General features: G+C 52.1%; 1 protein-coding gene across 19 annotated transcripts in view; it reads left to right on the forward strand.

Annotated features, from left to right (window-relative positions):
* Positions 1 to 21,747, forward strand: part of RREB1 (ras responsive element binding protein 1) — a 180,228-nt gene that overhangs the window by 152,310 nt on the left and 6,171 nt on the right. For 17 of the 19 annotated variants that reach the window (XM_027128303.1, XM_027128297.1, XM_027128302.1 and 14 more), the window contains 3 exons: positions 6,347 to 6,536; positions 7,581 to 10,473; positions 16,949 to 17,113. In XM_027128303.1, coding sequence (XP_026984104.1) covers positions 6,347 to 6,536; positions 7,581 to 10,473; positions 16,949 to 17,113 — 3,248 coding nt within the window. The remainder of the gene's footprint in view (positions 1 to 6,346; positions 6,537 to 7,580; positions 10,474 to 16,948; positions 17,114 to 21,747) is intronic. The other 2 variants (XM_027128310.1, XM_027128306.1) reach the window with 1 other exon arrangement.

Genomic DNA, 21,747 nt, shown 5'->3' on the forward strand with positions numbered 1-21,747 from the left:
ACCCCGAGTAAACTGAAGTGCTGGAGCCCCTGCCTGGGGAATAGAGCCGCCCTGAGGGAGGTGGAACCCTGCAGTTAGGGGAGCAGGTCGCTCTCCCCGCATTCTGAACTAAACGTGCTTCCTTTCTCATAGAAGCATTTGCTAACACGTGCTGAGATTCAAGTGTTTTCTGGGTGAAGTGGGCTCTGGTGAACTGCCTTGGGTACAGAAACACTGTTTCTGTGATGAGAACGATTTGGGGCTCACATATAGGGGATCATCCTTCTGTAAGCCAAGGGCAGGCAGGATGTCCATATTGGCATTCGTCCCTGCGTTTCGTAAGTAAGCTCACCTTTACTTAAATTGTCCTTGAGAGTTTTTTCAAATAATGAATTTTTGTTTTCTTCACGGTAATCTATTTGAGTATGTGATTTAAAAAGAAAAAAAGAAAGTTTTGTTCTTAGAAGAGTGGGTGGAATGTTATTAGCTTCTTTAAACCCTACAGCTAGATACACTTTCCCCCATTAAATGCATTTATCTTACTGACAGCAGAAGTTAGTTTCCATTTGGAAAAGTTACCCTCAGTTTGCAACTTAAGGCCATCTCCGTTGCCAGAAAATCCGAAAGCAGCCTCTCGGATCTGTAAAATTTCCCCCTGGCACGTCGTCAGAGCACTTGCAAAATGAAATCATCCTCCAGTCACTCTGCCGTGACTCTTAAGTCAGCTCCACTCCATCTAAATGTTTTACAGTGTGCTGTTCACGAGTTCCTGGCAGGGTTGAAAGATCCCCCAAACCGGGGTCGAGGGGAAGAGTGGTAGGGACCACCTGATCAATGGCTGTGGCCTTAATGAAGGTGACAGACCGAAGCGAGTTAGCAGATAGCCCCAGCTCGGCAGCCAGCAGCATCACCTGCAGATTTGCAGTGACCTCCACTGGGCCTCAGGAGGAACCGAGTGTCTCTGCCTGACAAAGGCAATCTAAATGTCTCTGGGTGACTGTTTTCCACGATGGTTTCATTTAAAGTCTGTCCGCAGATAGAGGTCCAAGCGTGAGATGGGGGGCAGTGTTTTTTCCCACGAGGGTTCTTTCCTTCTTTTTTAACCAGCTTCTTGATGTGCTTCTGATTTCAAGGCAGAGTTTAATTTTCTCTGCCACTTTGCAAGAAGTTTGTTTGTAAGATGAAAGTCTATATCCTTTCAGAAGTGAAATAGGAGCACCTTGATTGAAACCCTGTGGAAACAGAGGTGTGATGTGGTGGATGGAGGGCTCGTTTGCACGGCGTTAGGAGGCTCTTGAGTGCACGTGCGTGCAGGCTGTGGCTCCAGAAGGGAACGGGGTGATGAGGAAGCAGGGGTGCAGCGCAGGCAGGACCAGGAGGAACACACGTCTCTCCAGTGAGTCTCCCGATTAGACGGCAGCCGTGGAGAAGTTCTGCTGTTCTGTGGAGTCCTCGAGAGCGAAAGGAGAGAGTACAGCCTTTGGAAATTAAAATTCCACTTTTCCTGCATTTTTGTGTCTGCTGTAATTGCCAGGAAATGGGTTATTCCTGATTATTTTTTTGTACCTAGCGCTATAAAGTAATGGTTAAATTTGGTCTAGGACCTTGTAGTTCTCCGAGCATTTGGTTACCTGTTATTCACAGTAACTCTAAAGATCCCCACATACAGATGAGAAAGAAAACGGAGACTCATGGCAGAAAGGGAATGAGCTCGCCCAGGCGTGTCGCTTCAGTTGTTCATAACTTCGAGATCCTCTTGCTTGATTCTCTCTAATTTATTTTCCACACTTGTCTGATGTAAGAGGCACCTGGTGTGCTTGCACAAATACAGATTCCTGGGTTCCTCCTCCAGTTATTCTGATTCCAGTCCATCTGCAGTGGCCCCAGGAATCTGGTTTTTAACAAGGTCGTGGGGGGATTCTTATCTCAGGCACGTTTGGGAAATTTTACACAGCAGGCAGCTGAAATACAGATGAAACAAGTTGTCCAAGGTCACACACTCTGACTCCCCATTCCCAGCTGGGACTCCCTGGTCCCTGCACCCATACTCCCACTGCTCCACACCTGCCTTCCTCGGAGGACACAGCCTGTGGTTGGTGCCAGGTAATTCTGCCACGTGTGTATGGAGCGCAAACTTGGTACCAGATACCAGAAATGGGAAGGGTTTGAAGGTGAATAAGAGAATGAAGGAGGAGATGGATATGTCTAGATAAATGGTGCAAACTCAGCGTTACTGAAAATTCATGGCTACGATAGAAGGGCAGTAATCCTTATCGCCACCTTCCGAGACACTCTCCATTCCCTTGTACAACCCACGTGTGATGCCCTCATGTGGAATACTCATGGCCAGTAGACTCTGCACTGATGCCATAGTCTCAAAAGAGGAAGGTGTTCAGAAAGATCTCTGGGGCACAAAGGCAAAATAATGGGACTTTTCTTCACTCATCCTTTAAAATTTTCTGTTTTTATATTTTATAGTGTACCTGGTACATTATATATGTGTGCATATAAATACATAAAGATACATAACACACACATTTCACCAACAGCAAGCCGATACGGGGTAAATGCTCAAAAACGTTTTAACTCTAAAGTTAGAAGCTCAAGGTTAAAAGCTCAAGAAGCGTGCAGCCCACTGCTCAGGCGCACCTGCTCACCTTCTGCAGCTGACACGCAGGCTGCCGAGGGTCAGTATGATTTCTCCCCAACCTGTTTATGTCAGTAATACTTACATTTGCTGTAATTTAATTAAATTTTCTGTAAGCCAGCGAAATATTGGTTGTTTTTTTTTAAAGAATAGTCTGTGAAAACTGAGTTGGGCATACTTGCACATAATCCAGATTGGACAGGTTTTTTTGTTGCTGTTGTTTGTTTGTTTGTTTTGCTGTCAAATGTAGGGTGGGCAAGACAGCTGTGAACAGTTGAAGAAACAATCGTAAGAACCTAGGATGCTGCTTTAGTTTGGTTTGCAAAAATCTAAGTTCTTGCTCTACCTGAAAGCATCTAAAACCAGAAATCAAAGATGCTGTGTTACGAGTGTGACTCACACAGTGATGACGACATGGATCTTCACTCAGTGGAACTAAACTCAAGCCTAAGTCCTTGGCCCCCATAAAAATGGGCGAGTTGAATGTGCAGTGGAGTCTCGTTACACAGTAGGTACGTTCCGTGAAGTCCCCACAGACAGAGAGTTAGTGGGCACTGAACCATTGTTCCTGGAGGAAACACAGGGTTAGTTTCCTGCAAGCCTCTGGTCACATTTTCATGAACTAATTGATACATAACCTTGTTTTATTAAGTGTGTTTCTGTTTAAAGACACTCTGTGTAGTATATACTGTTGACTCATCAACACTGAACTCACAGCCGACAGCACTCCAGCTCACGCCTGAACGGAGCTCACCTAACACGTGTGTTTTCTCTGCAAAGCACGTCACAGCCTTCTTGCTCTTGGCGACGCAGGGTGGCACTTCAGCATTACACTTGGGGACCATTTTATTTTTAAAATTTATTTATTTAATTTATTTATTTTTGGCTGCGTTGGGTCTTCGCTGCTGTGCGGGCTTTTCTCTAGTGGCAGGGAGCGGGAGCTACTCTTCATTGCGGTGCGTGCAGGCTTCTCACTGTGATGGCTTCTCTTGTTGTGGAGCACGGGCTCTAGGCGCGCGGGCTTCAGTAGTTGTGGCGCACGGGCTTAGCTGCTCCGCCGCATGTGGGATCTTTCCAATCCAGGGATCGAACCCGTGTCCCCTGCATTGGCAGGCGGATTCTTAACCACTGCATCACCAGGGAAGCCCTTGGGGACCATTTTAAATAGCAGACTCATCAAGAAGAAGCACTAAAATGCTAGAAATGTGGCAGCACTAAAGAGACAGCGGAAAGGACACTTGTTTACAGTAGGAGCTTACATGAGAGGGCAGAGCGTCTCCTTGTCCAGCCCCAGCAGGGAACGCGTGCATCAGGCAACTCAGATTCTTCCCACTCTGTTCTCTGTTGCGTTGCCTGTCCAAGAACACACCGCGAGTACTGACTTGGGTTTACAAATAAATTTTAGCAAGTAGGCAAATTCACAAACACAGACTCTGCAAATAATGAGGATCAACTGAATATGTTTTAGGTTGAGTAAAATATTAAATGTGCGTGATTTTTTGTTTTTAATGAGGGGCCCCCCCACCCCACCCCTTTACCCAACTTTGATGAACGACCCTTTCTCTGCCAGACGGAGTGAGCCCTGCTGTCTTCTGAGGGTGAGCGAGAACCAGGCCTCTGCTTCCATTGTGATGGGATGGTCACACACTGGCTGGGTTGCTAAGATGAATTGAGCTTAAGTATTTGTTGCAATGTCCCAACGCTGGTAAAAATTAATTATAAACACTTTGCAAATATTCTACACAAAATATATGTCGTCAGTGCTAATTGTTAACTCAGGAAGAGTGAGTCATCATGGACGTCAGGTGGAAAATGCCTGAGGGCCCACTGGATGGCAGCTCCCCACTGCCTTTGCACTTGTCCTTTCTTTCTTAACTTCCTCTCAGTCTCACCTTTCAGGGAAGGCACAGACCAGCTTCCAGACAGTTCCCTGAACTTCACCTGCTTGTGGCCCAGACAGGACAGAGGGGAAGAGGAAGAGGTGCAGGGAGAGAAAATCTGAACAGTGCAAGGGATTGCGGGAAGCAGGGCCGGGGAGAGATGGAAGCTGCGCTGTGCAGGCCCACCGCATGAGAACTTTCCATACCTATAGGCGTCTGGGTTCTCTGCGGCCATCCCTGCCCAGAGCCTTTATCACAGTTGGTGAGCTTAACCAGAAGTCCCTCAAAAGGGGTTTGTGTTTTGAGTGGCTCGTGGGAACCCAGCATGCTAAATTTAATTGAATGATGACAGGAATCTCGGTGGCAAGATGCGGGCGCGTCAGCAGGGGGAGGGGGGGTGTCGAGGAGGTGGGGACACAGGAGCACGCTGCTGTGCCAGCCACGGCCCAGCACAGGGAGCGGGGCTGCACATACTTGGCACTGGTCTTTCGGCGCTACACGTGAAGCCCAGCTGCTTCATGGGTGATGCCGTTATCTCTTTGATTTCTAGAGAAGAATTTCAAGGCAAAAAAAGTTTCCATTAAGGTGTGTGCAGTGTAAGCTCAATCAGGTCGCTGTACCCCTCTGTGCCCCAGATTCCTTCTCTGTGAGATAGGGATAAGACCTGCCATAGAGCTTTTGTGAGGGGCAGATGTGTTTGTATGTGTAAAGTAGTTGGAAAGAGGCGCTGTCCAGTGGGATTTCCTGCGATCCTGGAAATGCGCCAGGCCTGCACTGCTTGTCGCGGCTGAGCCCGTGAGACGGGGCTCCTGTGACTAAGGACATTTTAATTCGTTTAAATAGGGCTTTCACGGCCGCTGTATTCGGTGCAGGTCTAAAGGATGTGGGTGATGTCCTAATGATTGTTGGGTTTTAAGATGGCTCTCAGTGAAGACCTAGAAGGCGGCACTGGTGTGAAACATGGAGAAAACGGAGCCACCGTTAGAAAGTGGTGTTTGTTACACGTCCATGTGGCCCAGGACGGGTCAGGTGTATGCAGTCATCTCTGAAGTGAAGCGTGATAGTCTTTCATCTTTCTGTGGACCGCATTGGAAAGAGTCTTTCTAGGGTAGGGAGATGGCTTCATGGTAGGTGAGGGTGGGAGTATGAACAGGGCTCACATTGTCTTTGCTTCTTCCTGGCTGTGTGGCCTCCACCACGCTGCTGAACATTTTCGAGCCTCGGTGTTTTCCTCTGGAAGATGAAGATGAGAATGCCCACCCACCTGCCGGGTCGTGCGCTACCCCCGTGGGGTGCCCTCGCACCTAGCGTGGGCTCAGCATTCGGGAGCTATGGTTATTTCTTAGATAGATGGTAACAATAGCAGAATTGAATACATAATCGCTGTCATGTGCTACCAGTTCAGTTGGAGGATTTGATTATCATTTTATCCCAGTCACATATCAGGGATGCTGGCGTGACTGCTCCAGCTGCTGTGGAAGTTTGTGCTTTGGGGCTTCTAAATGTTTTTGATAATCAGAATCCATGGAGCTGGGGGAGGGAAGTGTTCGCTCCACATCGTGTAACGCAGGTAAGAGCAAGTGGCCTCAGGTCCCACCTCTCTGCTCTGTTCACACTTGTGCCGTCTGCAAAGACTGGGTATCCAGAGGCTGCTAGGACATAAATTTTTTCTTAAAGGGAGAGTCTTTTGTTGCTCACCATGAGGTGGCTGGCTTCTTGATGTCACATGCTTTTTATTTTGCTCCACTGAAATGAAGCAACAGAAAACACAATACGGCTAACGGACAGGTGGACGCCCCGGCATGGCCGCCTCCTTACGTCCTGTGTCTTCTTCCCGCAGATGTGACATTTGCTGCGTCACCTTCCGCACACACCGAGGACTGCTGCGCCACAACGCACTGGTCCACAAGCAGCTTCCCAGGGACGCAGTGGGAAGGCCCTTCATCCAGAACAACCCCTCCATCCCTGCCGGCTTCCACGACTTAGGCTTCACCGACTTCTCCTGTAGGAGGTTTCCTCGCATTTCTCAGGTATTCCGATTGGCCCATGACTGGCAGCCACCTCCATGGCCCACACAGCTGGACTGAATTTCCTCACCTGAGGCTTCCTTTCCTTAAAATGCTGTCATTTGGTTTTTTTCTGTTTAATAGTACCTTTCTCTTGAAATTCAGCTTGGCCCTTCCCATTTCATTGAGTTGTTGAGTTGACGAGGGTTGGTGGCCTTTTATCTTGTGTGCTGAATTTCATGTTAACTGGCGTATGAGTGTAGCTCATCGGTACTTTGCCCATTTGGGGGCATTTGGGTTTAAAGTTGTGAATTGTTCACTACCCCACACAGCCCTAGGTGAATTGAATTTTTTAAGTATTTCTTTAATATCGATATCACAGCTAAATATTTCTAGTGTTGTAGCTTCTATTCAAATATTTTGGGTCAGTGTTAGCCTGAGCTATATTTGTGCTCTGCTTATAAAACACCTGCTAAAACTACTTTGGAACCCGTTTTTTTTCCAATTTAAAAAAATTGAGGTAGACGATATCAACAGTGAAATTTTTCCATCACAGCAGCCCCAGACTCAGTGACTTACTCCACGTGTACATGACCATGTGCATACGTCCATGTGTGCACATGCATATGTCCATGTGTGTACGTACCCACGTGTGTACGCTCATGTAGCCCCCTCCCCCATGGTGCCCCTTCCCAGGCAGCCTCCTCCCCCACAGTCACAGAGAAAGCCAGTTCTTCACTGATGGTGGTAGTTGCCGTCAGTTAGGCTTGCAAGGCCCCCATTTTTAAAGAGAGAATTCATCCTACCTCTGTGGTGTTATTACTTAACCGTACTTCAGTTCTGATCTGCCGAGACACCCTGGGGATCGGCGTCATTCATCGAGCAGAAAGGATTCGTAAGATGCTTAGTTGGTTTCCTTACTCGGTCCGGGAGTTAGGGAGCAGGGGAAGGTGGGCACCCTACGTGCCGTGGAGAAGGGCCGGATGCCGGGGCAGCTGCGCAGCTTGGCGATCATTTCTAAATGCTCCTTTCTGTTCCCCTGCTTTCGCCCGCCCGGCTTCCGTGCAGGCCTGGTGTGAAACAAACCTGCGCAGGTGCATCAGTGAGCAGCACCGCTTCGTCTGCGACACGTGTGACAAGGCCTTCCCCATGCTCTCCTCGCTCACCCTGCACAAGCAGACCCATGTAACTGCCGACCAGGGACGGGAACAGCTGCAGTCCAGGGCCCTGCCTGGCGACGCCCCCGACCAGAAGGTCTTCCTGGCCATGCTGGGCCTGCAGCATATCGAAGACGCCAGGCCTGCACTGGCCGAGGAGCCGCTGCCGGATGACAACCAAGCAATACAGCTCCAGGCACTCAAGTGTCAGCTACCTCAGGACCCTGGCTGCACCAACTTGCTGAGTCTGTCTCCTTTCGAAGCTGCTTCCCTGGGCGGGTCTCTTACCGTCCTTCCGGCCACCAAGGAGAGCATGAAGCATCTGTCCCTGCAGCCCTTCCAGAAGGGCTTCATCATCCAGCCTGACAGCAGTATTGTGGTCAAGCCCATCTCTGGGGAGTCAGCCATCGAGCTGGCAGACATCCAGCAGATCCTGAAGATGGCAGCCTCGGCCCCCCCTCAGATCAGTCTTCCGCCTCTGTCCAAGGCCCCCGCTGCCCCTCTGCAGGCCATTTTCAAACACATGCCCCCTTTGAAGCCAAAGCCCCTGGTCACACCACGGACGGTGGTGGCCACCTCCACGCCTCCACCCCTCGTCAACGCGCAGCAGGCCTCCCCGGGCTGCATCAGCCCCAGCCTGCCCCCGCCGCCGCTGAAGCTCCTCAGGGGCTCCGTGGAGGCGGCCTCCGACGCCCACCTGCTGCAGTCCCAGTCGGGGGCGCAGCCAAACACAGCCGCACAGCTCTTCCTGCAGCAGCCGCGCCTCGAGCTGCCGGGCCAGGCCGAGATGAAGACGCAGCTGGAGCAGGACAGCATCATCGAGGCCCTCCTACCCCTGAGCATGGAGGCCAAGATTAAGCAGGAGATCACGGAGGGGGACCTCAAGGCCATCATGACGGCCCCCAGCGGCAAGAAGACGCCGGCCATGCGCAAGGTGCTCTACCCCTGCCGCTTCTGCAACCAGGTGTTTGCCTTCTCGGGGGTGCTGCGCGCGCACGTGCGCTCCCACCTGGGCATCTCGCCCTATCAATGCAACATCTGCGACTACATCGCCGCCGACAAGGCCGCGCTCATCCGCCACCTGCGCACACATAGCGGCGAGCGGCCCTACATCTGCAAGATCTGCCATTACCCCTTCACGGTCAAGGCCAACTGCGAGCGGCACCTACGCAAGAAGCACCTCAAGGCCACACGCAAGGACATCGAGAAGAACATCGAGTACGTGACCAGCAGCGCGGCCGAGATGGTGGACGCCTTCTGCTCCCCAGACACGGTGTGCCGGCTGTGCGGCGAGGACCTCAAGCACTACCGTGCCCTCCGCATCCACATGCGCGCGCACTGCGGCCGCGGCCTGGGCGGCTGCCCCAAGGCCCGCAAGCCCTTCGAGTGCAAGGAGTGCAGCGCCGCCTTCTCGGCCAAGCGCAACTGCATCCACCACGTCCTCAAACAGCACCTGCACGTGCCCGAGCGTGACATCGAGAGCTACGTCCTGGCGGCTGACGGCCTGGGCCCCGCCGACGCGCCCACCGAGGCCCCGGGCAGGGTGGAGGAGGGCGGCGCCGCCCTGGGTGAGCGCAAGCCCCTGGCCGCCTTCCTGGAGCCCCAGAACGGCTTTCGTCACGGGGCCCCCGCCCAGCCGCTGCCCCCGCACGTCGCAGTCAAAGTGGAGCCCGCCAGCAACTTCGCAGGGGACTTCAACGAGCCCTTGGACTTCTCCCAGAAGGGCCTGGCCCTGGTCCAAGTGAAGCAGGAGAACTCGGCCTCCTTCCTGAGCCCTTCCGCCTCGGCCCCATACGACTGCTCCATGGAGCCCATCGATCTGTCCATCCCCAAGAACTTCAGGAGAGGAGACGAGGACGCGGCTGCTCCCGGGGAAGCCAAGAAGCCTGAGCAGGAGCCCGCGAGCAATGAGCAGGCCTCTCCCTGTCCACCAGCCTGCCCCACCCTGCCGGTGACCTTGGGCCCCAGTGGGGTCCTGGAAAAGCCCGTGGCCCCTGTAGCGGCGGCCTCTGCCGCCAGCACTCCGGAAGCCCCGGCTCCGCCCCTGCAGGGCTCCGTTCAACTCGCTGTGCCCATCTACTCCTCAGCCCTGGTCAACAGCTCCCCGCTATTGGGCAACTCCACCCTCGTAAGCAGCCCAGCCTTGCTGCGGCCACTGCGCCCCAAGCCCCCCCTGCTTTTGCCAAAGCCCCCCGTGACAGAGGAGCTGCCCCCGCTGGCCTCCATTGCCCAGATCATCTCATCCGTGTCCTCGGCCCCCACCTTGCTGAAAACCAAGGTGGCTGACCCGGGGCCCGCGAGCGCTGGCAGTAACGCTGCAGCTGCAGATGTTGTAGGGGGCGCCGTCTCCAAAGCCACCACCGATGTCGCCAGCAGGAAAGGATCCAGTGACTCCCCCCCTGCTGCCACCAGCCCAGAGGCAGCCTCGCCCACTGAGCAGGGACCAGCTGGCTTGTCAAAGAAGAGGGGCCGGAAAAAGGGGACGAGGAGCCGGCTGCGCACCAGCGGCGGGGTGGACCTGGACTCCAGCGGGGAGTTCGCCAGCATCGAGAAGATGCTGGCTACGACGGACACCAACAAGTTCAGTCCGTTCCTGCAGAGCGCGGAGGACGACGCTCAGGACGAGGTGGCCGCAGACCACAGCGGGCCCAGCGACGACGAGCAGGGCAGCCCCCCGGAGGACAGGCTGCTGAGGGCGAAGCGCAGCTCCTATGCCAGCTGCCTGCAGAGGATCAGCTGCCCCCACTGCCCCCGGGTCTTCCCCTGGGCCAGCTCCCTGCAGAGGCACATGCTCACGCACACTGGTAAGAGGGCCGGGCAGGCTGTGGCCCAGCCGCTGGGCTGAGGGGCGGCGACGGGTGGGGTCGAAGGAGGGACCCTCTTCCCGCCTCCCCATTCCTAGCTTCTCTTCTTCCTCAGTCTCAGAAGCAGGGGCTTGCCTGATGGGGCCGAGAGTTTTTCCCTGTGTGCTCGTGTAACCAGAATGGCCTGTTTCCGTTGGCTGGGCCTCCGAGGGCTGCTGGTGAAGGGAAGGGTCAGGCAGGGTGTTTTTAGGTGAGATGGTCTTGGGCCATCACATCCCTCACGTGGTCGAGGCATTATCTGCTTGGTTATGCACAGGAGGCAGCTAGGGGAACAGGGACTTGGGCAGAAGAATTTGCATTCAAGGCAGCTTTTAAAATGGCAGACCTTCTGTGAAGTTCTTTTGACTGCTGTGTATTCATAAAGGGAAATACTGCAAATTTTGCAGCTACCTTTCAGTTCACTAAGGCGATTACCTCTTCCCCTGTTCATTGTGAGCGTCAGTGACAGAGTAGCTTTAGAATTTAAAAAAATTTTTATCTATACTAAAGTTGTTGGCTGTTGCAGAGAGAAACACGCAATTAAAATATTATTCTAAGTAACAGACTTAAGTTGCCAGAAAGATATCCCAAAAGTATTTTTCAAATGTTGTCGTGCATTGATTTTTAAAGAGAAATTTGAGATAAGAAATACACTTTAAATAATTTTATACCAGGGAGTTAGTAGTCAGATGACTCTACAACTTAGGGTCATCTTAAGATCATCTTAATTATGAGTTACTGAATATTCAAGCTGAGTATTCAAAATTTACATCTTTGAACTAAGGACAGATTGGGTGAGATCCTTAGCCTTTTGGAGATCACCACCCAAATATTAATTGATAGGACCTAAAACAGAATAAAGAATTGTATGGTATAGGATTGCCCGATAAAATACAGGATGCCAGTTAAATTTTGAATTTCAAATAAGCAACAAATAATTTTTAGTATAAATATCTTCCGTGCACTATTTGGGATATACTAAAAACTTATTTGTTGTGTATCTGATACTCAGATTTCAGCGGGGCGTCCTGTATTTTGAGTCGCTAAATCTGGCAACCCCAGGTAGTGCAGAGGCTCATGACGGTGTGGAGAGGGGAAGATGGCAGGGGCTGGGTGGGAGCCACGCTCTGTATCCAGGTAGAAAGGCTTCACGCAGGGTGGATCCTCCGTGGAAGGCTGTTTCTCCTAACAAGTTGGGACATCGGGAGGGGATGGCAGAGCTGTCCTGGGCAATGAGAGTGCAGAGGAGACGGGCAGGGCAGGGGAGGGTGCGCTGCAGGGTCTGTCTGAGGCTGGCTGCCACGTGGGCACGGCGTCTCTTTCCGGCGTGGTGGGGCCTCAAACCCAGGCATCAGTTAGGAGTGTCTGTCCACGGAGGACTCAAATAACAGGAACCAGAATTCCTAGATTTGTAGAGTCTGTGCTGCGTTTTCAGGCTGTCATTTTCTCTCCGTTTGAAATCATTTAAGCCTGACAAAGTAAGGGAACAGTTCTAAGGAAGAAAGCAGTTCAGAAAGAAGATGCTTCTTAGAGAGAAGGTGCCCTGCACAGCAGTCTCTCTTGTCGCCCTTTTTGTGGCAGCTGTCTGTCTCCTGCAGAGTCTCTGGAGAAGTGAGTATTCCCGTTGCCGCTTTTGAGCAAGCAGGCGGTCTGGGCGTGATGAGGAGCGCTCCCCTGCCAGCACCGCCTCCCCACCTCTGCTCCAGCCGGGAGCCCTGTGCTGGGCGGGTGCCACTGTCCTCTTCCCTGCACGCCAGCGGCCTCCCTGAGAGGACTGAGCAGCCCGTACGTGCGCTCAAGGGTCGCGCCGTGTCCTTGCAGGTGCCCGATAGAAGCTCCTTTTGAACGCCGAAGCGACCTCGTTGGTTTAAAATTTGGTGGCGTCGGAACGGAGCAGAGGAGATGGGAGTTAGTCTGAGATGGGGGCGGGGGGAGGGCGGGGGCAGGTGTAGGTGTGAACATGTTCTGCCGCTTCTCCCCCCACAGTCACTGTCCCCTGATGGCCGTGTCTGCTTCCACCCCGTCCCTCACATCGTGTGTTCCTGCCATGGCGTTGCGGGCTTTTTTTCTTGAAGGGCGCATTCGGGTGGGTAGAGAACCCTTCCAGAGCTAGTATTGGTGACCGGGCCACGAGGGCCATGTCATCCCCATCTTGCCATGATGCAATTGAAGTTTAGGGAGGCTTGAGTAATTTGCCTGCAGGCATTCGGGGGACGCGCAGTAGTGCTGGGGGTGGGAGCCAGGGTCAGGTTCCATCTGAGGATGCAGGGGGCGTGCCTCTTCTGCCCCCCTGTATCCTGACACGTGCGAACGCAGAAGATTGGGAAGTGGTTTGAGACAAGGTGGAACACGGCTGTGGACCACGAGCTGTTGACCAGAGACTTTGTGACCGTGGGATGGTGCTAACCACACGCTTAGACCTGGACGAACGCTGGCGCCCATAGGGCTCAGTTAACTTCCTTTGCCCTTTCACAGCCTCAGCTTCCAGCAACAATCTCAGCATTAGCTCCATTTAGTAATTTTATACAGCCCTCGGCTATGTCTGGTACAGTGCTGGAGCTGGACGGAGCCTGAGAAATCATGTGACCTGCCCAGATGACCTGCCCAGCCTTCCTGCACGCTGAGGTTTTCCCGGTAGACGGCTCTGCTGTGGGATCTCCAAGTGCCCGGCTCGTGGCTTCCTATGAGTTGCTCCCTCCGTAATGCTGAAATTAGACTGAGGCTCACATGTAACAGAAACTAAACATGGACTCTGAAATGACCCTGTAAAACCTCGTCACACAGGGCAGAGGCTTGGGGGCCGGGGTGGCAGTGGTAAGCTCTAGCTGCATTCCAGCCGGAAGCTGTTGAGTGGCGTCCAGTTTTAAACTGGCTTGAAGCAAACTGTGCATCTTGAGGGTCGGCCTCTTCCCAGCCTCTTAGCGCATGCAAAGAATTCTAGCATCTTTACGTCGTCTCACAGACGTGTTTCCAGTGCACCCCGCCCCCTAAATGGGCAGCATTAAGTAGCCCAGGTGTTAAGTGCCCAGCCGGGGGTTCACTGTTGCTCAGGCAAGGGGCACGTGGTTTCAGCCCTTTCTCTGCGTGGCTCAGGTTCTAGGAATCATGTCTTAGGAGGAAGCTGGCGTCTGCTGGCGAACTTCGTGAGATCCTGGCGTGATCTCCACACACAGCTGAGTTTCCTCCTTCCCCTCGTCCGCTAGCCCATGGCATCCTGTTGAGGAGGACCGTCCTGGCTCCTTCCCTTCTCAGCCTGAACAGTGCTGCCTCTTTAGGAGAAGACGGCTCACTCTTCCTGCCTTTCCCCCTCGTGAGCGTCCCGTGTGTTTTGAGGCCACAAGTAGAGGAGAGAGTGCCAGGAAACGGTCCATTTCAGCCCCTTCCTCACCTTCCTCCGCGTGGAACGGAGGGGTCGGCACCTGTGGTGCTGAGGTGCCCTCCCGCTCTGACATCCGTGGCCCCCTGCCTTGCTCACTCTCTCATGGTTGAGGGCTTCGCTGCCCTTTTCTGCCAGCCTGGGGCCCTCCCCACCCACCTCTCCCACCCGCTGTTCACAGGCAACCAGCGGCGGAGCTGAGACCAGTGAGATGTACACACCTCAGTGTGGAAGCACTGACACCAGCCGTGTTTGGCTGCTTCCAACTTTCTTAAGGGGCAGCTCTGAATGCGTTTACCTGGCCGGCCCTGCATCTGCCACATCCTGAAAGAAAGACAGACAGACAGACAGAGAGAGGCCTGTGCCCCGGGTGGGGGCGGGCGGCGGGGTACGGAGAGGCGTCTGAGGGTGTGAGGCCGGGCCATTGGACTTGCTCTGGTTGTTCGTCCTTTATTCCTTCCTGCCCAGTGCCTGCCAGACGGCATCGTCTCCTGAAGAATTTCTTTCTTCGTTTCTTGACTGTTCTGTGAGAGTGAAAACTACTGGCTGACATCGCAGGGTGGGGCGGAAGGACGTCACGGGCCTTTGGGTGCAGAGGTGCTCCTTGTGCTCACAGGTGCGTTTAGAAACACCGCTGCTGGAACAGTCTTCTGTGGCTGCTACCAAATGAATAAAATCATTGGATACTTTCCACGTAGATTACGAGTCAGCAAGGTTTTTCTGAAACCTGTATGATCATAAAATAGTCAAAGCGCTCTTGTTTTCCTCTGTCCATGCAGTCTGGAGAGCACACTGCTATGTAAAATGTGCGACTTATGCAGTGAAATGGGAACTTTTAAAGACTGCTGTTAGTTGTCACTTCGGGAATCTTCCTAACTGGATACAGTACTTTTAGGTCATTGAATCGTTTTCTACATTTAACCTTAACATGACTCCTCATCGTCATGAGACATCAGCCTGGCTATTCAAACCAGCTGTACAAGTGACGCATTTACCAGTGTGAAAGTTACAGAGCAAATCATGTAAGAGGAAGAAGCAAGAAACTAACTGCTTTATTTGAAATCAAGAGCCAGATCACAGTTCATAGTCACAGCTTCTGACTTGTTTTCTTTTCGAGCCTGGTTTTCTTGTTTTCCAAACTGGCCTGACTCAGGGAAGCTGTGATGTTGCCTTTTGACAGTGAAATATTAAAGGAAAAGTATTTTCTTCTTACTTAACACAGCCTGAATAATTATTAAACATCATGTTCAACTTTTAGTGAAAAGCGAGAAGGGTGCACAAAAAAAGCATTAAAATACTTTACAACTAGTCTTCACGCAAAAAGCGTGATTTTTTTTTTTTTTTTTTTAATGTGAGCATTTTTATAAATTTAGTGCAAAACACCTACAAGCTTTGTGGAGCAGTCGGGCTCTCCATTTCATCCTCTCAGGCCCAAGTGGAGCTCCTTAGAGGTGCACGGGTCCAGTTTCTGAGTGTCTGATTCCACCTTCCCAGGCTTCTAATTCCGTGGTGTTTGATGGTTCTAGGCATCTGTGTTCGTAAAAACCCTACCAGTGATTTGGAACCATGGCTCAGGTGGAGGTGGACGTCCCCTTTCTTTGGTTACTGCTGATGCTCATACTTGGAGTGTGGGGATTCGGGGTCACACGCGGTATGCTCCGTGCAAATGGCGCCCCAGAGTTGTGCGGCTGGCAGTGCCAGTCCTTCCTGTCCTGAGAACTCGGGGCTCCAGGCCCACGCTGTTCATTCCCTGGGTGCCTGGACTTGTGCGCCTGCACTGGTTCTGGGGTCCATTAATGCTCATCTAAACCTAAATGGAAGGCTGAAGCCCAGCCCCACACCCTCTTAGTGTTTCCAGGGAACCGCGCTGATTGACTTGCCTGACATGTCTTGATGTGTGTGTGATCGTGGCAGCCTTGGGGTTATGAGACAGCCGTGCTGGCTGCAGCTCTATGAGTCCTGTTTGTCGGTGCACGAAACCTTTTCCCTGTAAAATCAGAAACCAGAACCTTAGAATGTGGCACTTGGGGGGAAACCAGAAGAACCCAGTGATGCAGTAGCTGATAACCACACCTCCTCTGTCCTGGTGCCCGCCCACTCCCTTCCCTGGTCCCTCCTCTTTCCTTCTCTTTGTCCTCGTGGTCTGCCCTGGCTTCGCCCCCTCGTCCGTCCATGCAGACACAGGACCAGGTACTGAGGAGCCTGCAAAAGGAATCGAAATGGAAGAAGGGGAGAGTAGGCCGGTCGAAGCAGATAATGGCCGGGGAGGGACAGGCAGCTGGCCTACTTGTGGGGCTGGTGGGGTTAGGGGCCGCTCAGTGACTCAGCTTCACACGCGGGCTGCTGAGTGGAGCACGCGGCTCTGATCAGACTCGGGACCTTGGTCCCTGATGCACCACCAGCAAGAGCTTAGAGCAAGGGGGACAGAGAACCCTCGTGCACCAAGCCGACCTCCCCTGTCTTGCCAGCTAGGACCACGGTGACCTTGGGCAGAGGTCAGACAGGAGGCATCCCGGCAAGTCAGAACTCAGCACTTGCAGTCCAGGTGGGAGGGCCGGACCCCAGAGACATCCAGAGGGTTCAGGATTCCTCCAGGAGGCCCCGGGCGTTGCCCTTCATCCCATTCGATTCCCCACGTCCACGGTACTTGCCAGGCTGGAAACTATCACAGGCGTCTTCTCTCTGTGGTGGACATAGGTGTTCTCCTGCTGTGCTCAGATCCCTTCACTCACCTTTGTTGTTGTAGTTATTACGTAAGATTTGTAATTGTAATACTGTTTTACTTCAGATATGTATCTTGGTTTCATTGTTAACTTTTAGTATTTTGAAGACAAATCTTTCATCCCACTCAGGATAAGGGAAGGTGATCACTTGAGTTGCTACTGTTCTCAGTGTTTTGTTTTGTTTTTTTTAATGTATTTTGTTTATTTTCTTAAAAGAAAGGGGTTCGGTGGGGGGGTGGACAAATGCCAATGATCCCAGGAGAATGAATGGAAAGCGATTTTTCTTTTTTGTTGCAGTAGAAAGCCAGATAAACATGTATTTTTTTTCCCGCTTCAGGTCAGAAACCCTTCCCTTGTCAAAAATGCGGTGCCTTCTTTTCCACCAAATCTAACTGTGAACGCCACCAGTTGCGCAAACACGGAGTTACCGCCTGTTCCCTGAGAAGAAACGGGCTTATCCCCCAGTCAAAACAGAGTGATGTTGGAGCCCATGATAGCACAGGTAGTGCCTCCAAGTGATGGAGAGGAGGGCGCCGCAGGAGCCCGTTAGCCGCGCCCCGGCCTCTGCGCTGCGGCTGGCGGCCTCCCCTTCTCTGCAGGACCCTGAGGCCTCCTGCTGGCATCCCAGCAGCAGGACGGGTATGGGGGCCACGGTAGCGCCCCCAGGCTGCTTCTCTGAGCTGCTAGAGAAGATCTGTTCCCCACCCCTCCCACCCCAGACGCCTGTTCCTGCCCTTTGCCCTGTGGAGCTGGGCTGTGCAGGAGGGTGCACAGTCCAGCTCTGCATAGGAACACGTCTGAAAGGGATGTGAAACTACTCGGGTGTTGTTTTCTCAAACCCCAGCGTCTGCCGCATCCTGCAGAGCCAGGGATGGGCCCGCTCGCTGCCAGGGTGTTGCAGGAACTAGTGACGCTCCACCCTCAGCAGGGAGGGGCCGGGCTGGGTGGGGTGTTTTTCTTTTAAATAACTCTTTTCCCAGTAAAAAAAACTTTGTCTTGTTTGAAAAAGCACTCTGCATGTCCTTTCTTTAATCACATCTCTGCTTGACCCGAATCCGGGTATTCTTCTCATGTGCTGATATGTGCTTCCTTCCTCCGGCCCCTATAGAGCAATTAACAGCTGCCCCGTGCGTCTCCTGCCACCTTTTTTTTTCTTACAGCTTCTGTATTTACTCGTGTCCTCTATTCAGTATATTCCATTATCTCCAGCTGCTGGGGTTTTGTGTCCCTCACCCCCCAAAACAAATAAAACAGAAAATGGGCTGCTGCGGGTTACTCAGACACAGGGCTGGTTGGCCAGTGCTGAATAACTGTTGCAGGTATGGGTTCAGTCTGGCAAATCTGGAAAGCTTGACATTTCCCCCTTTTCTGAATCCGAGGAGATTCCCCCCAAATGTGCTTTTCTAGAGTTGTGACTGTGTCCGGGCTTCTCCCCCTCAGACTTGGGTGGGTTGGGGGGCTGTGTTGTCTGTGAGTGAGTGTGGACTGGAGGGTCGGGCTTCAACCCCAGCCCCGGCCCCCTTGTCCTTGTCCCAGTTACGGGGGAGAGGGGTGCAGTGAGCGGGCAGCCTCTCCAGGAAGAGGAGCTGGTGCAGAGCCCTCTGCTCTTTCCCCACACCTCCCACAGAGCCCAGTGAAACAAGCCCTTGAACGGCCAGGCCCTCGGTTGTGGTGAACCCAGACCCTCTCAGGGTATAGAAGTGTAGGCCAGTTTGCCACGCCCCCTCCAGCGTCCAGGTCCACGTGACTCGCCAGGATCTTTGAGTAGAGAAACGTACAGGCCCCACGGAATCTTGCCGTGACTTGGGTGCCCTCGAGCCCGAGGTTGCTGGGTGATCTGCTGTTCAACCCCAGGAAACGGGCAGCGAGGCTGGCAGAGCGCACCTTCACTGGGATGACCCCTCTCAGTGTTTGAGTGTCAGCTGCCACATCACGTTCTACCCAGCCCATTTTCTCACAGCCCATCACGGTCCCAAAGGAGGGAAAGAAGCTGATAGTTGAGGTGGCCGCGGGGAGCCCTTGGTTTCCCACGCTGGCAGACAAGTCTTAAAGTGTAACATACTTTGAGTTCAGCATCTTGATCTGTATGATCAAGGAACACCAAAACCAGGGCTCCTGCAGGCGCAAAGCCAATCGGAACTTATATCTTAGCTTCGGTGCAGCCCACATCTTCATGGTGGGTGAATTTATCTTTTAAATTGCAGTTATGAGTTTTGTTTTTCCAAGTCCCATCAGCGCCCTCCTTGCCCTGACCCTGCCCGGAGGTTGTGTAGGTTTCCTTTAAGGGACAAAGCCTCTGGAAAAAGAAAGTTCAGTGAGAGTTGTAACGTGAAACCAGCAAAGAGAAAAATATAGGCTTGGTTTAATTGTGGTCCCAATCCGTGGTGAGAAAGAGGGCTGAGAGGTAAGATGGGGAGAAGGAGGGTCAGGGAGGTGGATTTCAGTGATTTCAAGGGGAAGTTTTTTAAACCAGGTGAGCATGATGGAGGGAGTGAAGGTTTCCTTTCCGGCTCCCTCCCATGAAGTTAAAAGTGAGGCTTTGGGGAAAGACCGTAAAAACACAAAGGCAGGAAATGACCAAGGCAGTTCTTGAGGGATTTCTAGGTTTATGTGCCTAGGTTGCATTTTCTTAAAATCCCAGGACATGTTTTGCAACGTAGGTCTGACTTTTTCGATCACATAAGGTCTCACAAAAATGCGCCCTAGGTTTTCCCCCAAAGGCATGCTGAAGATGCTCCGATGGGGGCAGTTTTAGCTGAAAGGGACATATTGATAGTTCAAAGCTAGGCTGAAACTTTGATTCACTTTCTTGTGGGCAGAGGTACCCTGGCCCACTTTGCCCTCAGGGGATGCTCCTGGTTCTTCCTCAGATGATGTCTGTAGGAGCCTTCCTATTTGTGGGCACCTGCATGTGACTTTTCAAATCAGTGTAAACGTGGGTTTTTTTTTTTTTTTTTTTTTTTTTTGGCCTCGCCGCACGGCTTTTGGGATCTTACTTCCCCACCAGGGACTGAACCCGGGCCCACAGCAGTCAAAGCGCCGAGTCCCAACCACTGGACCGCCAGGGAATTAATTTCCCAGCGTGGACACTTGAAGACTGTCCCTCAGTGGTGGCACCCTTGCTGGCCCAGAAGGCCACGTACGGGCATGGACTGCACCACGGGGAGTGCTGGTCTAGATAAAGTGGAGGCTGTGCCCCTGCCCAGCCAGGTAGGCATTGAGGTCAGTACACTGTCACCTCAGTTGGGTGACGCGACATTTCTAGGAAGCAGTAGATACTTAATTGTTGCGCTAACGTGGAAGTCTCCACACTGCGCATCGCATTGGAAGTCTCCACACTGCGCATCGCATCGGAGGAGCTTTGGGCTTCTTATCTACTAGTGCCTTCAGATTCTGTCTGCTTCCTCTAGCAGTTTTCTTAGATTAGCATCACGAATGAGGGACTGGCTGACAGGGACAGAAAATCAACACAGTTTTCTTCCCCCGCTCTCCCCTCCCCTTTTTCTTTTCTTTTCTTTTCTTTTTTTGGCTGCACCTCACAGCTTGCGGGATCTTAGTTCCCCGACCAGGGATCGAACCCAGGCCCCCTGCAGTGGAAGCGCAGAGTCCTAACCACTGGACCGCCAGGGAAGTCCCCAAATCAACACATTTTTAAAGCCGCATTGCTTACAAAAGTCATCAGCTCCGCCACCTGCACTCGGAAGGGTGAGCTGCTGCGGAGGACAAGGTCAAGATGGGACCAGGCGCTTAAGGCGGGTGTTCACGAGACAGAGGGGGGCTAAGTGCGTTGTTCCCAAGAATTGCTGAGAAGAGCCCTTGGTGCTGCTGGGAACTTGAAGGGCACCGGCTGCCCTGCTAAAAACCCGCCCCCTAGTGGACGTTGGGTAGAACGCAACAAGCCCTCTCCACTCCTCGGAGGAAGCGAGTTGGCCTCCCATTGCTTTTAGGGTGAGCTCTCCATTATCCACACTTAGGGAGGGCCCAGGAGTCAGAACGATCTGATCTTAGTGTGTTATCGTAGTATTTTTACTTGGGTTTGATTTCAGAATTCACTGTGAATTTTCCCCCAAAAGTTTATCATCTTAAATATATCCTACTACAGTTGATATTTTAAATAATCCATGCTCTTTGGTGGAAAAAAATTAATAATTAAGTGAAACAGCCTAGAGTATACTGGGACAAATAGGGAGTAACCAGAGATCAACCCTCCCCTCGCCGTTTTTTTGTTTTTGTTTTTGTTTTGTCTTTTTTTTGTCTTTAACTACCCACGGAACCAACAAATAGGAAACCAAGCATTCTGTATTTTTTTTTATTGTGGAGTTTATACCAAAAGCCATTTAATAGGTGCTCTCCATTTGCGTGATTCAAGAAAATGAGTAGCTGGTTTTTCCCCTGGAATATGGCCTCGATGTTGGTGTGCATGTCTCAGGGGTCATCTTCTTTCATCTTTTGGATAATTGTCAGAAATCATTTAAATTGTCAAAATTTCTTTCAGAAATTTTATATTCACCCCACAATTACTTGTTTCCTTCTGAAACCTTTTAAGATACTCAAACAGTGGTTGCCAAAAAGTAGTCAGAATAAAACCAGTGAAGAGAAGTAAAGTGGGAGAGCCGCGTAGACTGCTGTAGGTGAGCCGAGAGTATGAGCCCCAGGCAGTATGACCGTGGCAGGGTTGGTGCAGCTCCTTCGCCCCCAGCCCAGGGCTGCGTTGGTGGCGAGTCGTGGAGCCTGTGACTCAGAGCCACGGGCCTGGGTCGGTGTGGCGGTGGTCTGCTCTCATCAGGTGAGACTTCAGGTTAGATGTGTGAACTTGTGATCGGAGACCTGGCATGATGAGGGAGGTGCATGTCACATATGTGCCATGAAATAACGAATTTTATCAGCCTGATACCACAGTAGTCCATTGGTCATTGCATCTGTAGTTAATAGTCGGGCTCAGCAAGCTTTAGCTTCACTATCAGAGCACATAATAAAATACTGGCTAAGACTTTGCCCAACCAGAATAGAGAGGAGATGGTGCTTTTGATAAATACCGTCATCTCTTTGGTGTCGATACTGTTACCACCAGGCCAGCCCTTAAGAAGGCTGATAGAAACTGGTGGCCTGTCCACATCTGGTTTTGCTGTGGAGACT

This window comes from Aethalodelphis obliquidens, unplaced genomic scaffold (genome assembly GCF_003676395.1).
Source record: "Aethalodelphis obliquidens isolate GAN/ISIS:26980383/991018 unplaced genomic scaffold, ASM367639v1 scaffold34, whole genome shotgun sequence".
NCBI lineage: Eukaryota > Metazoa > Chordata > Mammalia > Artiodactyla > Delphinidae > Aethalodelphis > Aethalodelphis obliquidens.